The sequence below is a fragment of the Chiloscyllium punctatum genome, chromosome 44, assembly GCF_047496795.1.
Source record: "Chiloscyllium punctatum isolate Juve2018m chromosome 44, sChiPun1.3, whole genome shotgun sequence".
In the NCBI taxonomy this organism is placed as follows: Eukaryota; Metazoa; Chordata; class Chondrichthyes; order Orectolobiformes; family Hemiscylliidae; genus Chiloscyllium; species Chiloscyllium punctatum.
Window position 1 is genome coordinate 48,979,680 of NC_092782.1, and position 16,671 is coordinate 48,996,350.

Here is a 16,671-nt window from a genome sequence, read left to right on the forward strand (position 1 = left end):
GGTTTACTAAGGGGATACTATCTGTGTTGTCCTACAAGGAGAGAGGATAGGCTGGACCTTCTTCCACTGGAGCTCAGCAAGTGAGGATGCCTTGCCTGAAGTGCATAAAATCCAGAGTGGTCTGACAAGGTGAATGGGGTAAGAATACTTCCTCTCATGGGTGAGTTCAGAACTTGGGGGTTTGATGTTTTAAAAACAAGGCTTGCGTTTTTAGGACAGAGATGATGGGAATTCTTTCTCTGTTGTACGACTTTGGAACGCTGTGCCTCACAAGTCGGTGGAGTTGAAATAATTGAATATTTTTCAGGCTAAAGTCAATAGATTCTTGTAAGGCTAGAGAATCAAAGGCTATGGGCATTGAGAGGAATGTAGAACTTGTTGATGTGACACAATGCAGCTACTGAGCATCATTGGTGGAGAGAGTGGATTTTTGTAGATGCCAATCAAACAGGGGCTGCTTTGTCCTGGATAGTGTCAAGCTTCTTGAATGTTGTTGAAGCTGCATTCATCAAGGCAAGGACAGTATTCTATCACACTCCTGACTTGTGTCTTGTAGGTGGTTGACAGGCTTTGGGGAGTCAAGAGGTGAGTTACTCACTGTATATTCTTTAGCTCTCTTTATATAGCTAGTTCAGTTCAGTTTCTGGTCAATGATAACCCTCAGGATTTTGATAATGGGGGATACAATGAAGGTAATGCCATTGAATGTCCAAAGGTCAGTAATGGTTAATTTGTCTCTTGTTGGAGATGGTCCTTGCCTGGCACATGTGACACAACTGTTATTTGCCATTTCTCAGCGCAACCAAATATTGTTCATGTCTTCCTGCATTTGGATATAGACTGCTTCAGTCTTTGATGTATTGTGAATGGACTGAACTTTGTGTAGTTATCTGCAAACATCCCTATTTCGGTCCTTATGATGGAGGAAAGATCATTGATGAAGCAGCTGAAGGTTTTTGGGCTGAGGACATTGTCCTAAGGAATTCCTGCTGAGTTATCCTGGAGCTGAGATATTTGACTTCAAAGAACCTTTGGGACCTTTGGAGGAGGCTGAGATGGTTCATCCGCTCAATAGTTCTGGCTGATGATTATTACACATACCTCATATCTTTTGTCCTGGTGTACTGGGCTACCTCATTATAAAGGTTTAGATTTTATGTATCCTCCCTCAGTGAGTTGTTTCATTGTCCACTGTCACACATGACTCGATGTGGTGGGACTGCAGCGTTTAGATCTGAGTCACCCAAAATTATTGCTATATACCCACAGAGCGACTACTGTTTGGGAGTCTGTACACTATTCATATCAATGTCTTTTTTCCCCTTGTTGTCTTTTGCCTCCTCCCAAGTGGACTCTACATCATCCAAGTATAATTCATCTGCTACAGCACCAGCTTTTTTTATCCTTCCTGTTTCCCTGAAAGGTCAAATATCCCTGAATGTCAAGTTTCCAGTTTTGATCTTCTTGTAACCATATTGAAACAAGAGGACAGAGACTGACAAAGAAACACTTACATTTTGAAAACACCATTCACCACCTCAGGATGTCCCAACTTGACTTTCAGCCTGCAGTTAAAGCATATTCAAGTCTCATCACTGTTGTCACGTGGTAAACATGGCAACTCATTTTTGCTTGTAGCAAACTTCCATGAACAGTAAGGTAATGATGACCAGATACCAATGAGACTTCTCTAAAAGTAATCCATCATAGGTAACATGGCAAAAATAAAAGTGGGTCTTTTCTCTGCTGCTTTCAAGACCAAAAGTTGACTTAATGTGTTGAATAATAATTCTCAGAGACCTCTTTTCATTTAGTTATTGTAGGATTTTATTGTACATCATTTAATATCTGCCACCTTAGCCACAATTGCAGGTTATTGAACACCATTACAACAAATTCAGTTTCAGGTCTGCTTTCCAACTGTTTCCTGACAGAGAATCATAGGTAAATAATCAGACAGCTCTGGTTCCATTACAGCAAAGGCATAGCAGATATAATGGTCATATCACCCAAGCTCCCTATCTTCATGTTACATTTCCACACATTTATTGTTCTCTATTGTACTTGAGATGCTCAGCTCTGTCTTTAGTTTTCACTCACTGCTCAATTCACTTCCCCAACATTTTGTGACTGTGTGCTAGTCCTTATCTGTGACCAACACTGCCTTTTAGTGTGGCTCTCTATTGGTCATTTTGTCCTGTTGGAACACAGTAGGAGCATTTGTAAATTTGTCAAGGTCCCATGTACTTTGCAGCATTTCGACCATAGAACATAGAACAGTACAGGACAGGAACAGGCCCTTCAGCCCATCATATCTGTGCCAAACATGATACTATTCTAAATTAAATTATTTCTAAACGCTTCCTGGACTATCCACAATAAATGTCAAAGGATACATGGTGCCAGTCACTGCAGCTGGCAGACATCCATCTGTTTGTGAAGGCAATTCCTCTTTGGATGTTTGATAGACAGGTGTCAAGATTGGAGGCATCAATGGGACTCATTGTAACCTAATCTACTTCCCCCAGGTTGGAATGGAACTCTACACCGATTTCAAAAATTCCAACATTATAACAGTAACTACATTTCCAAAAGTACTTCATAGTTTATAAATTACATAAGACATGGTGATCCGTACAAAACAATGTAAATTCAAGTCTTTCTTCCTCTAGGTTATAAAATTGAGCAGACTGTTATCACCAATCTAGTCAGTTTTTCATCTGTTTATTTGTAGCCTTTGCCTTTCAGAGCTGAAATGGGCAATCCGAGATATTGGTGTTTCTTATTTTATATCTCATATATCTTTTATAAAGGAGTATGCAATAACTTAGATACTACATTTCCTCTTCCCTTACCCTCAACCGCAACTATCTTAATCTTGTACACACAGCAGCAATACCCCTCCAGACAACATCATTAACCAGCATTTAGATTTGTGCTAAAACAGCCAGAGTCGAACAGTGTGATGCTGGAAAAGCACAGCATCTGAGGAGCAGGAGAATCGATGTTTCAGGCATAAGCCCTTCATCAGGAATGAGACTTCTGGGTCAAGGGGCCTGAAAGAACAACAGTCAGCCCTGTTCTCAGTTCTGTGGCATCGTGAGTGAAGAACACATGGAACAGCTAATGTTCACACAAAAATGCAATGATCTATTTTTACTTCTCAGCCTATGTAATCAGTTCCCCTGCACCCACCAATCCCACCTCTCTCCCGCTCCAAAGAATAATTATAATAGAGGTTTCATTATAGAAAGAAATGGCTTAATGTTTATGTCGTATCTTTCAAGACCCAAAAAAAGATATGGAGTATTCACACAATATCCTACCTCAGCACACTAATCCAAGCATTTTAAATAAAAGGTGAGGGACGCAATGTAAGAAAGAAGCCTCCAGGAATTTCTTGCAATCATTACAGGCTTCTGTATATTACTTCTGAGATGATTAAAAATGTGGTCAAATGATCAAGTGTAAATTCCAAGTTGCAATCATCAGAGGATTTTGAGATGATCGCTGGATCGTGAGTAGATGTCAGAGGATTGTCGGTTGAGCTGAGCTGCTATTGGCGGATCTTTATGTTGCTTCGGCTCAACACCAAGTCATTGTCTAGACAACCAGAGCTATGACCTCAACAAGTGCCTATGCCCTAGGCTGACTGTGAAGTAGAATGAAGAAAGTACACCAGTCAATCAGGCCTGTGAAGAGGATCTCTTGGAGTGTTGTGGTTTCCAAGCAGTAGATATCCACTGTCAGTGGTTAGCACTGCTGCCTTATAACACTAGAGATCCACGTTTGATTCCAGCCTTGGGTGACTGTGTGGGGTTTGCATGTTCTCCTTATGTCTGTGTGGGTTTCTGCTGGGTGTTCTGGTTTCCTTCCACAGTTCAAAAATGTGCAGGTTAGGTGGATTGGCCATGCCAAATTGTCCATAGTGTTCAGGGTTGTGCAGGCTAGATGGGTTAGCTATGGTGGATGCAGACTTATGGGGATAATGGTGTTTGGAAGGCCAATGGGCTGAATGACCTCTATCTGCACTGTAGGGATTTTATTATTCACTTGTTGCTTCAGAATGAGTGTAAATAGTATCCTGCATGAGTAGAAAATGTCTTTGTCTGTAAACTAATTCTAAACTAAGCCAGTGATGAGGAGGTGATTGCCTCTTTCTGAATTGAGTCGTGGCAAGACCATTATTCATGGATATGTTAGCCAAGTGGTTAAAAACCCTGGACCAGTAACATAAAGAGGATATTATTCAAATATGACTGCAACAAGTACATTAATTTTTAAAAAATCTTTAAGCTTTTGGCTTGGCATCAGGAAAATAATTGTGAAGATCATAACAATTCCAAATGTCTCTCAGGGAAGAGAACCTTCCATCTCCACCTGATTTGTCCAACATGAGACTGCACTTCCACACCATTTGGCTATTTAGTTTATCAGTGAATCTTGCTATGTCAGTGTTGTGTGAACAGTGATCGCATGTGTTCTACAATGTTCAGTGGAGACAGCAGTTGCCAATTGAAGCACACATACAGCATGTATTATTTTAGGCTCATTTTGCGCTGTTGGTGACAGGAAGCACATCAGACACCGGATGTCCAATCTAGTGCACCATCTACAAATTAATTATGAGGAATTAAGCAGTCCAATTAATATGTTAAGGACAATCTTGAATCATTCTTCAGTTTTCACATGAGAATCAAAAAGTACAGCTTGTAAATTCAGAGCTACAGTAGTAAGCAGCTGCAGGTTTCCTCCAACAGCTCATAAACTCTACAGCAGCTGGAAACATTTATAAATGAATGCAGTGATTTACATACAAACTTAGGCAGGGGTTTGGATTTCAGAAAAGATCTTGTCCTCTGGGCCTCCTCCCTTAGCAGACAGTTTCCTGATGCTTTCCAGCCTCTTTATCAGGTGTTTCTTGACTGCGGTGTTTGGGATATAGGTTTGAAAGGACTGATGCTGCAGTTTGAATCACCTACAAAACATGGTGAAACAAAGTTATGCATTTAGAATCATTGAGAATGTGGAAGGATAGAAGAGGTCACCCAGCCCCATTATGCCAATGCTTTTAATTTGTGATTTTTCTTTTGCTTTTGGTGCTCTTCCCCATTTACCCATTCTCCCACTGAATCTGCCCACACTTGTGTTTGGAATAACTTGGATAGCCTCTGGTATCTCCTCCAGGTGGGCACACTTCATTTATGACATCCCCATACTCCTCCATTTCTGCGATCATGTGTATCCTCCTTTTCATCTCTCGACCAGTGGTAGCTGTGCTTTCAGCTCCAAGGCCCCAAAATCTGGAATTCCCTCCCTAAACTTCTTCACCTCTGTCTCCTACTCTAAGATGCTCCTTTGTCAAGGAAATTACTTCGTGTAAGACTTCAAGTCTTGCTTCAAGTAGCTTTATTTTTCATGAATTCACGGAGAGGCTGAGAGAGTCTCCAATGTCTAACAGCACTCTCCCGAGCTGAACAGTCAGCCTATACTTATACAATGATACAAACTACTTTGCTTACATTCTGCAATTTAAAATAATTCAAGATAAAGCTAAGCATGGTGCAGCTATTGCCTTGTTGCTCAAGGATAGAAAAGCTAATGAGCTCAGGAAGCATCCCTTATAACGAGCCTATGATATACTCCCTATATTTCATCAAATTATAATTACGCAACCTCAGTCTTTATCTCCAGCAGTATTTCCCCATTAAAGTGAGAGGCTGAGAGCCAAGATAGCTTTTACCTTGGTCAAATATCCCATCATGCAACAATATGCCAAGTTCTTACTACTTCCACATTCGTAAATACTACCTTGACAAAGCTGACTTACGGTCTCATTATGAGAGTTAAGATTTGAGTTTGCGGTGTTGGGCTGACTCTGGAGGTGTCTAGGAATAGTGGGAGGGATCTGCATACAGGAGTCCCACTCCCATTGCAGGCAGATTTCTCATTCGCCAGTAGGAGGTAGTGGGTGGGCATGAATTACACAGATGGGAAAAATTAAAACTCAGTAACAATTAATTGAAGTTAGAGCTGAATTCAGACAGACCCTATTTTGACTGTCCCGATGGCCTAACCCTAGAGAGTTTGATTAGCTTAGTTGGCTGGGCAGCTAGCTAGCAGTAGAATGAAAGCAACAACATGGGTTCAATTTCTGCACTGGCTGAGGTTACTGTGAATCGCTTTGCCATTCTCTCCTCTTGCCTGAGGCACGGGGACTTCAGGTTAAACCACAAGCAGTCCTATAATGAGAGAGCAGACCTGTAATTCAATAGAACTATGGTGGTGACCTCACAATGTGTTATGATATTATGGAGGGTATGTAAACACTGTTGGATGGTGGATAAGCTATGTTTCAATGATCTGAAGTTATTTAGATCCTCTGCCCATTTAACATGGGAAAAATATTGCTGGAGTGCTTGCTTGATAAGCCATCTTGGTTTGTGAAGAACAAACAAACTATTATTCTGTACCTCCAGTTGCAATAGATTTCATTGTTAATATTTAACAACTATCGCCATTACAGCTAAGCCCACTAAGGATGCTTGGCTGAGGTTCAAGAATCTCCAAAACCATTTATGTCAGTGGAGGGGATTGAGTTTACATTTTGATTGATACGTTTAAGAGGATGTTAAAAGACTAGCTGTCTTTGATGTGTTCAGGAAACGTCTTTTTTACAATACATTGACCATTTTAGGGGATTTAAATCTTTAAATGGGTTTCATGAATAAGACTTTGTTTTTCAATGCAAGTGTATATGAATGACAGCTTGCTTAGATTGTTAGAAGTGTTTTTCTCATATCCACATGGCTGCTGATCTTTGTCAATGGTGGATACTGGATGGGTGACTATAACTAGCATGCAGTATACAAGGAGTGAGGAGCGGAAGAAAAGACTGATGTCTAGAGTATTTAACAAAAAATGTTTCAAAGAATTGAAACAGGCCTTCTAACCAGCCTACGTTGGCACTTGCCCATTTCTCCAGTCCCCCCCCAAACCATCTCCAGATGTGACAGGACTTACCCAATAACACCTCCACTCCCTCATAGAGTGAAAATCATACATGTATGGGTATTGTTTCCACGGAGGTGGGTCTGTCAAATCAGGAGATTCCCTTACACAAGCTTCCCAAATCCAAAGTAGAAATCTAGCCCTCGATGTCAATTCTTTTTGATAATTCTATTGTGAATTATATCAACAAATTTCATTACCATTAATGGTGATATATTGCTCTGTGAGACTGATACCCACACATCATCTCAACACTTACATTAAAGTATACAGGGTTTGAGGGTGAGTGACTAATCAGTGTGACTGGCAGGTGTCCATACTACTTTGTCCTTTTGTAAAAAGATTAAAGTCAAGAACACAGAATAGAAAACCTATCATCTATGAGCGTTGCAGAAAAGACGTCATAGTGATGCATCAGTGCTGGAGAAACAGTAGATAAGTTCAGGTTAATACTTAAATTAATCCATTTATAATTTAAACTGATCAAATAATTAGCTGCAAAGAATAATTTAACTTGATTAAACACATAAACTTTAATTAGTTAGATCAATAAAACCATGTTAGATAGAGCTAGCAGTCCAGGTAGCATGCCACAACTGCAGCTTGTGGGGAATTTGTGGATAGATTTACAATCCTCAACATTTCCATCTGGAAGAATTGTCTGAATCTCAAGGAGCATATATTAGGTAATGAGGGAGTTGTTTGGGAGTCAAACAGTCAGGGCAGGCAGGGACAAGGTAGGACTAATAAATTAAACTGCATTTATTTCAATGCAAGGGGCCTAACAGGGAAGGCAGATGAACTCAGGGCATGGTTAGATACATGGAACTGGGATATCATAGCAATTACAGAAACATGGCTCAGGGATGGGCAGGACTAGCAGCTTAATGTTCCAGGATACAAATGCGACTGGAAGGATAGAAAGGGAGGCAAGAGAGGAAGGGGAGTGGCATTTTTGATAAGGGATAGCATTACAGCTGTGCTGAGGGAGGATATTCCCGGAAATACATCCAGGGAAGTTATTTAAGTGAAATGGAGAAATAAGAAAGGGATGATAACCTTATTGGGATTGTATTATAGATCCCTTAATAGTAAGAGGGAAATTGAGAAACAAACTTGTAAGGAGGTCTCAGCTATCTGTAAGAATAATAGGGTGGTTATGGTAGGGGATTTAACTTTCCAAACACAGACTGAGACTGCCATAGTGTTAAGGGTTTAGATGGAGAGGAATTTGTTAAGTGTATACAAGAAAATTTTCTGATTTAGTATATGGATGTACCTACTAGAGAAGGTGCAAAATTTGACCTACTCTTCGGAAATAAGGCAGGGCAGGTGACTGAGGTGTCAGTGGAGGAGCACTTTGGGGCCAGCGACCATAATTCTATTAGATTTTAAATAGTGATGGAAAAGGATAGATCAGATCTAAAATTTGAAGTTCTAAATTGGAGAAAGGCCAATTTTGTTGATATTAGGCAAGAACTTGTGAAAGCTGATTGGGGGCAGATTTTCGCAGGCAAAGGGACGGCTGGAAAATAGGAAGCCTTCAGAAATGAGATAACGAGAATCCAGAGAAAATATATTCCTGTCAGGGTGCAAGGAAAGGCTGGTAGGTATAGGGAATGCTGGATGACAAAAGAAATTGAGGGCTTGGTTAAGAAAAAGAAGGAAGCATATGTAAAGTATAGACAGGACAGATCGAGTGAACCCTTAGAAGAGTATAAAGGAAGTAGGAGTATACTTAAGAGGGAAATCAGGAGGGCAAAAAGGGGCCATGAGATAGTTTTGGCAAATAGAATTAAGGCAAATCCAAAGAGTTTTTACAAATACATAAGGGACAAATGGGTAACTGGGGAGAGAATAGGGCCCCCCAAAGATCAGCAAGGCAGCCTTTGTGTGGTGCCACAGAAAATGGGGGAGATACTAAATGAGTATTTTGCATCAGTATTTACTGTGGAAAAGAATATGGAAGATATAGACTGTAGGGAAATAGATGGTGACACCTTACAAAATGTCCATATTACAGAGAAGGAAGTGCTGGATGTATTGAAACGGGTAAAGGGTGGGTAAATCCCCAGGACCTGATCAGGTGTACCCTAGAACTCTGTAGGAAACTAGAGAAGTGATAGCTGGGCCTCTGGCTGAGATATTTGTATCATAGATAGTCACAGGTGAGGTGCCGGAAGACTGGAGGTTGGCAAACGTAGTGCCACTGTTTAAAAAGGGTGGTAAGGACAAGCCATGGAACTATAGACTAGTGAGCCTGACCTCAGTGGTGGGCAAGTTGTTGGAGGGAATCCTGAGGGACAGGGTGTACATGTATTTGGAAAGGCAAGGACTGATTAGGGATAGTCAGCATGGGCTTTGTGTGTGGGAAATCATGTCTCACAAACTTGATTGAGTTTTTTGAAGAAGTAACAAAGAGGATTGATGAGGGCAGAGCAGTAGATGTGATCAATATGGACTTCAGTCAGGCGTTCAACAAGGTTCCCCATGGGAGACTGGTTAGCAAGGTTAGATCTCATGGAATACAAGGAGAACTAGCCATTTGGAAACAGAACTGGCTCAAAGGTAGAAGACAGAGGGTGGTGGTGGAGGGTTGTTTTTCACACTGGAGGCCTGTGACCAGTGGAGTGCCACAAGGATCGGTGCTGGTTCCTCTACTTTTTGTCATTTACACAAATGATTTGGGTGCGAGCATAAGAGGTACAGTTAGTAAGTTTGCAGATGACACCAAAATTGGAGGTGTAGTGGACAGCGAAGAGGGTTACCTCAGATTAAAACAGGATCTTGACCAGATGGGCCAACAGGCTGAGAAGTGGCAGATGGAGTTTAATTCAGATAAATGCGAGGTGCTGCATTTTGGGAAAGGAAATCAGAGCAGGACTTTTACACTTAATGGTAAGGTCCTAGGGAGTGTTGCTGAGTCACAGGTAGATAGGATAGTGCAGAAAGCATTTGGTATGCTTTCCTTTATTGGTCAGAGTATTGAGTACAGGAATTGAGAGGTCATGTTGCGACTGTACAGGACATTGGTTAGGCCACTGTGGAATATTGCGTGCAATTCTGGTCTCCTTCCTATCGGAAAGATGTTGTGAAACTTGAAAGAGTTCAGAAAAGATTTACAAGGATGTTGCCAAGGTTGGAGAATCTGAGCTACATGGAGAGGCTGAACAGGCTGGGGCTGTTTTCCCTGGAGTGTCGGAGACTGAGGGGTGACCTTATAGAGGTTTACAAAATTATGAGGGGCATGGATAGGGTAAATAGGCAAAGTCTTTTCCCTGGGGTTGGGGAGTCCAGAACTAGGGGGCATAGGTTTAGGGTGAGAGGGGAAAGATATAAAAGAGACCTACAGGGCAACTTTTTCACACAGAGCGTGGTATGTGTATGGAATGAGCTGCCAGAGGAAGTGGTGGAGGCTGGTACAATTGCAACATTTAAGAGGCATTTGGATGGGTATATGAATAGAAAGTGTTTGGAGGGATATGGGCCAGGTGCTGGCAGGTGGGATTAGATTGGGTTGGGACATCTGGTTGGCATGGACGGGTTGGACTGAAAGGTCTGTTTCCATGCTGTACATCTCTATGACTCTAAGACTGGGATGGGCTTTACTTAAACTGGCTGGGATCTGTGTATTTGCAAATTGAATCACTTGATTATTCAAACTGCATCAAATCTCTGGGATTAAATGGAGTGTTAGACTAAAGATGAGGTATGGGAAGATTCAAGAAAGGATACGTTCAAATGCAGGAAGGGAAATATCAAGGTCAAAGAGTAGAGTAGCAAATTAAACAAAAATAAGCTAGATAGGTCAAGTAGGGACAGAGAGCATAACTAAAGTAATATGACTTTGTGAGTAAAGTCTCACTATAGAAACATAGGGCCGGATATTTCAGAGAGCCTGGTTTCTCACCCCACCAGCTGGAGTCACACTATGAAGTGATAATTGGCTGGAGATGGGACTCTTGCCTTCACTCAAGTGGAAGCCCCACCTCAGAGAGCTGCTGGACAGTCAGTCTGCCTGGTGGCTCTTTTGTCTTCATTGCACAAGAGGCAGTGGTGCCTTTGACTGGGATTACAGGCTGTTTTATTATCTACGTGGACACGTAGAGTGATTCCCAAGGCAGTGTGACCTGGGAAAGTTGGAAAGATGGCAGTAGCGAATTTAATGGAGTGCCCGGGTTGTATGAGCACATGTAGGGGGTTAGACCTTTGGGATAAGTGGGGTATCCAATAACAAAAGGGAATCATTGGTGGTGGAGCCGCCCCTTTTAACCAGAGACTGGAGCAGGCTGAGGTGAGTGACTTCCCCTAATCCCTGAACACCGATTTATGTAAAAATTGAGAATGTACATGAATTGATCTCTTTAAGCGGCCAATAATAAGCCATTTAAGGACTTTGGCTGTAACAAGGACAGGAAAATCAGTTTAGACCATGCCAGGCCCCTCTGGAGTTATGGACAAGTTGGGAGGGTGTGACAAGACAGTGGGAACAAAGCCCTGATGAATGGCTTATGCCCGAAACATCAATTCTCCTGCTCCTCGGATGCTGTCTGACCTGCTGTGATTGTCCAGCACCACACTCTTGAGTGGGAACAAAGGGACAGGAATGGGGTATTCCGAATAGTTCGAGGGTTACTGAGAAGTCAGATTTAGAAAATTGGACAAAGGTTGTTAGAGGAGAAGGTTTCCGCTTTTAAGCTGCTAGTCAGTCAAATACTTCAGAGCTTCTTTGCTCTGCTTCTTCCCACAAAAAAGGTGTTAAGGAGCAGGTGTAATCAGTTAGGACTCAGGAGAAGCTCTGGCAACCAATAGATGTAAATAAAGTCAAAAACAAACATAGAGAATGTTGGAGAAACTTAATGCGTCTGGCAACATCCATGGAGAGAAAAACAGTTAAACTTTCGAGTCTAGTGGGACATTTTTTCAGAACTACTACCAGAAAAGGCCCTGGTAGCTGTGGTGTTTTTGGAAGAGGCCTTTCTTTCATTAATACATTAGTGGTGGGTAGGTTTTTGGAGGGGACTCTGAGAGATAGGATTTACACACATTTGGAGAAGCAAGGACTGATTACAGATAGTCAGAATGTCTTTCTGCATAAGAAGTCATGTCCCACAAACTTGATTTAGATTTTTAAGGATGTAACCACAAAGATTGATGAGGGCAGAGCAGTAGATGTTGTCTATGTGAACTTTAGCGAAGCCTTTGACAAAGTTCTGCATGGTGGACTGATAAGTAAATTTAGATCACATGGGATTCAGGGAGAGCTTGCAAATTTGATGCAAAATTAGCTTGACAGTATATGCTATAAGGATTTTCCCTTAGCTGGGGAATCTAGAGATTGAAGTTACATATTCAAAATAAGGACTGAGGTGAGGAGAGAAACCACTTACGTCTCAAATGAGGAGCAAGTTTGTGACTCAGTGGATCAAAATTTTTGGAATTCATTACCCTAGAGGTCATTGTACAGTCATTGAGCAGACTCAAATCAGAGATTGATATATTTCTTTGATATGTAAAGGAGTCAAAAGAAGGTGAAGCTGAAGTGGATCCACCATAGTCTTACTGAACAACAAAGTATGTTCAAAGGGCTGTATAGCTTACTCCTACTCTGATTTTATATGTTCTTAGAAGTTTGAGAAAACAGATTCCAAAACACCTATTGGACTACCTGTCAACACAGTGACTATCTCGAAGGACAGTCCTGAGGGTTTTGCTGGTAATGAACCAGAATCAGACAACAAATCAAAAAATCCAAACATCTAACAGTATTCTTCAAACATCAAAATTTAACCATCTCTGTTCAGTTCTGCTGTTATTTAGCTGAACAATAGAAACCAATAGCATAATTCAGGTTTGCAAATCGCATATTGCAGTATCCAGGTACAAGTCTAATGTTGCCGACAGAAGAACTAGCCTCTGGAAATATACATTTGTGGACTTCATTAGACAGGAAGATAATCAATGACTTCAGAATTTCGCAAACACTTAAGAAGTGAAAAATGTACTTCCACCAACAATATAACCAAAAGATTTCTTGTACCCAACTAAACAGTATATTTCGGCTGAAAGTATTTGAAAGAAAATGTGAGATCAAAGCAAATGCACCACAACACACCATTCCCAAAGGATTGTTCAATTATTGTATAGGTCAAGTGGGAAAAAAGCAAAGTGTGAAACGATCTGGACAGAAGTGTGCTAATCTTGTATGGGTGAGTGATTGGGTGTCTGATATGCCTTTGGGAAAAAACTACTCAAAGTATCCCTCCCATGTTCTCACCTTATTACAAAAAGGTCAAAAGGATCACAACAATTAACATTCCAGGAAGTCTTTCTGGCCAGGTGTTCAATCAGTCTGAGATTTAAAAAGAATGATCAAAAATGCTGGTGAAGAGGGCTGGACAGTAAATGTCTGTTTTGCACCTTTGGGTAATGCTGCTTTGGGAATGTCAATATTTTACTCAGGCAATAGTTTCAAGCCTGCTGCTCTATCTTGGGAAAGTGCAAACCAGCCCATAAATTATAAGCAATCCATACGGCCCTGGCAATAAACAAGGAGCTCAGCTCCATTTGTTTCATGTTTCTTGCCTACTGATATGCTTATGTCGATAGTTTTTACAGAATTGGAAAGGAATGCACTATTCTCATTGATAAATCCTAAAAAAGAACATCCAGGACTGATGGTCTATGTAGTTCAACACAGCCAAATTCATGGAAAGACTGATAATTGGTCTGCAATGATATATGTCAAAGCAACTCACATCAAAAAAGTTGGACACTAATAATTGACACGTATTTAAGACAACTCAAGCACACCAAAATGTACAAAATGGTATAAATGGAAGCAGGGTATAAAACATTTCTAAATAAATCATTTTTGCTTTTTAAAATTCTGACGTGGTATATAAGAGATTAAAAACACTGCTCCCATCGAGGTCACATCAAGTTCGACAATAAATAATTCTTACAGATTTTAATCAGCTGTTTTTTTTACCCAAATGAGATGCTAAAGTAATCATTTCAAATATATATGTTCTGCCAAATGTGTTCAAACAAGCATTTGATTGGCAGTTGTGTTGATATTTATTAAAGTCAGCTTGATTACAATTACTTCTTTGAATACAATTATCCACCATCTTCTATAAATCAGAAAAGCTGACTGTAATAGTTGAAGACAGAAAATCAAGCCAGCGTGTGAAAAGAAAGAATCGTGACAACAGAGTGCTGTTAATAATCATCATTTGGTACACCAATAATAAACTATTTAGTATTAACGTTAGCTATTGCTCAATGGGTAGTACTCTCATCTTAGAGTCAGATAGACACAAGTGCCACATAGAAAATAGGAGCAAGGGTAGACCATTCGGCCCTTTGAGCCTGCTCCTCCATTCAATATGATCATGGCTGATCACCTAACTCAGTACCCTCTTCTCACTTTCTCCCCATACCCTTAATCTCAGAGCTATATCTAACTCCTCTTGAAAATATTCAATGTTTGGCCTCAAACACTTCCTGTGGCAGAGAATTTCACAGGCTTAACACTTTCTGGGTAAAGAAATTTCAAGGTGAACTTGAGTAGAATCTCTATACTATCTCTTCAGGGTAAGAAGTACTGAGACCCCAAATTTCCTCTCAGGTATTGGTAAAAGATTCACTTTTGCTGTTTCAAAGAAAGGAAGGAGAGTTTTCCCTTCTCCCCTGTTTAACATCCATCTCTCAATGGACATTACAAGAACAGATGGGCCTAAATCTTCTGACCTACATCAAACTCTCTATTTCTGACCTAGGTCAGACAAAAAGTTACCAGCTTACCTCCCAAAATTGTTTTACACCCAGCATCTGGAACAGGATCCATCCTAACAGTTGCAGTGCAACAATCCTCACAAGGAACTGTATGAAAATCTGCGTGGAAGACACATTCCTTTTTTTTATGTAGCACAGGCTACAGTATTATTGTCAGTAAACACAAGTTAAAAGTCCAATTAGATTTGTAAGATGAATGTATGTGAGTTATGGTAGAGGCAAGTCAAGGAGTTTGGATATGGTGGGTGTGTGACTTGGTAGGGTGGTTGAGGGGTTAGGGAGGCAGGTGGTGTATGAGTGCATACAATGCTGGTGGGTAGAGGAATTGGGATAGCAGTGAGGTAGGCAAGGGTAGTTCTGATTAAGGGAAAAGTCGGGTTGGGTTAGGATGTTGGGGAGATTGGACAGTGGGCAGGCAAATGATTGGGAGGGATATGGTCAGGGTGGTTGTCAGGGAGTTAAGGCAAATCAGAGACTTGCAGAGAATTAGCAAAGGTGGGGGTTAAGACCATAAGACATAGGATCAGAAATTAGGCCATTCAGCCCATTGAGTCTGCTCCACCATTCAATCATGGCTGATAAGTTTCTCAACCCCATTCTTCCGCTTTCTCCCCATAACCGTTGATCCCCTTGATACTCAAAAACCTATCTGTCTCAGTCTTACATATAGTCAATGACGAGGCCTCCACAGCATTTTGTATCAATGAATTTCATAGATTCACCACACTCTAATTGAAGAAGTTTCTCCTTATTTCCATTCTAAAAGGTTTTCCCTTTACTCTCAGGCTGTGTCCTCGGGTCCTAGTCTCTCCTATCAATGGAAACATTTTCCCAATATCTACTCTGTCCATGCCATTCAGTATTCTGTATGTTTCAATTAGATCTCCCAATTGAGTACTAAAAAGTCCTCAAACGTACCTCACACGTTAAGCTTTTCATTCCTGGGACCATTCTCATGAACCTCCTTGTACAGGTTCCAGGGCCAGTACATCCTGCCTGAGATATGAGGCCAAAAACTACTCACAATACTCCAAATGTAGTCTGACGAGAGCTTTACAGCACCTCAGAATACATCCCTGCTTTTATATTCAAGTCCTCTCAAAATAAATGCCATTATTGCATTTGCCTTCCTAACTACTGATTCAACCTACATGTTTACCTTGAGAGAATCCTGGACTAGAATTACCAAGTCTTTTTGCATTTAATACTTCTGAATTTTCTCCCCATTTAGAAAATATGCCTCTACTCTTCCTACCAAAGTGCATGACCTCACATTTGCCCATGGTGTACTTCATCTGCCACTTCTTTGCCCACTCTCCTAACCTGTCCAAATCCTTCGGCAACCTCTCTGCCTCCTCAATGCTATCTGTTCCTCTACCTATCGTTGTATCGTTGTATCATCTGCAAACTTAGCCAAAATGCCCTCAGTTCCTTCATCTACATCGTTAATGTATAAAGTGAAAAGTTGTGATTCCAATACAGAACCTTGCGGAACACCATTTGTCACCGGCTGCCATCCTGAGACAGCACCCTTTTATCCCCACTCTCTGCTTTCTACCAGACAGCCAGGCTTCTATTCATGCTCGCATCTTGCCTCTGACACCATGGGCCCTTATCTTATTCAGTAGCCTCCTGAGTAGGACCTTGTCAAAGGCCTTGTTGACGTCCAGGTTCAGTAGCACAACAACTGATTTTAATCCTGTTGCCATTTCTGGGTAACTGTTCAGTTAATTGATTTGGAACCCTTAAAAAGTTTTCAAATCTAGCTCAGAGTTGCAGAACTTTTGGGGAGGGTTCAGGAAGTTGAGCAATTGTGTGCTGGTAATTTATATTTCCTGGACAATTCCTTTGTATACAGCA

At 41.0% G+C, this 16,671-nt stretch overlaps 1 protein-coding gene across 1 annotated transcript in view; it reads right to left on the reverse strand.

Moving 5' to 3' along the window:
- Nucleotides 1-1,828: 1,828 nt before the first annotated feature.
- Nucleotides 1,829-16,671, reverse strand: part of LOC140466622 (uncharacterized) — a 61,383-nt gene continuing 46,540 nt past the window's right edge. Inside the window, exon 9 of the mRNA XM_072562071.1 lies at nt 1,829-4,978. Within this exon, the coding sequence (XP_072418172.1) occupies nt 4,874-4,978 (105 nt within the window). The 3' untranslated portion in view covers nt 1,829-4,873. The remainder of the gene's footprint in view (nt 4,979-16,671) is intronic.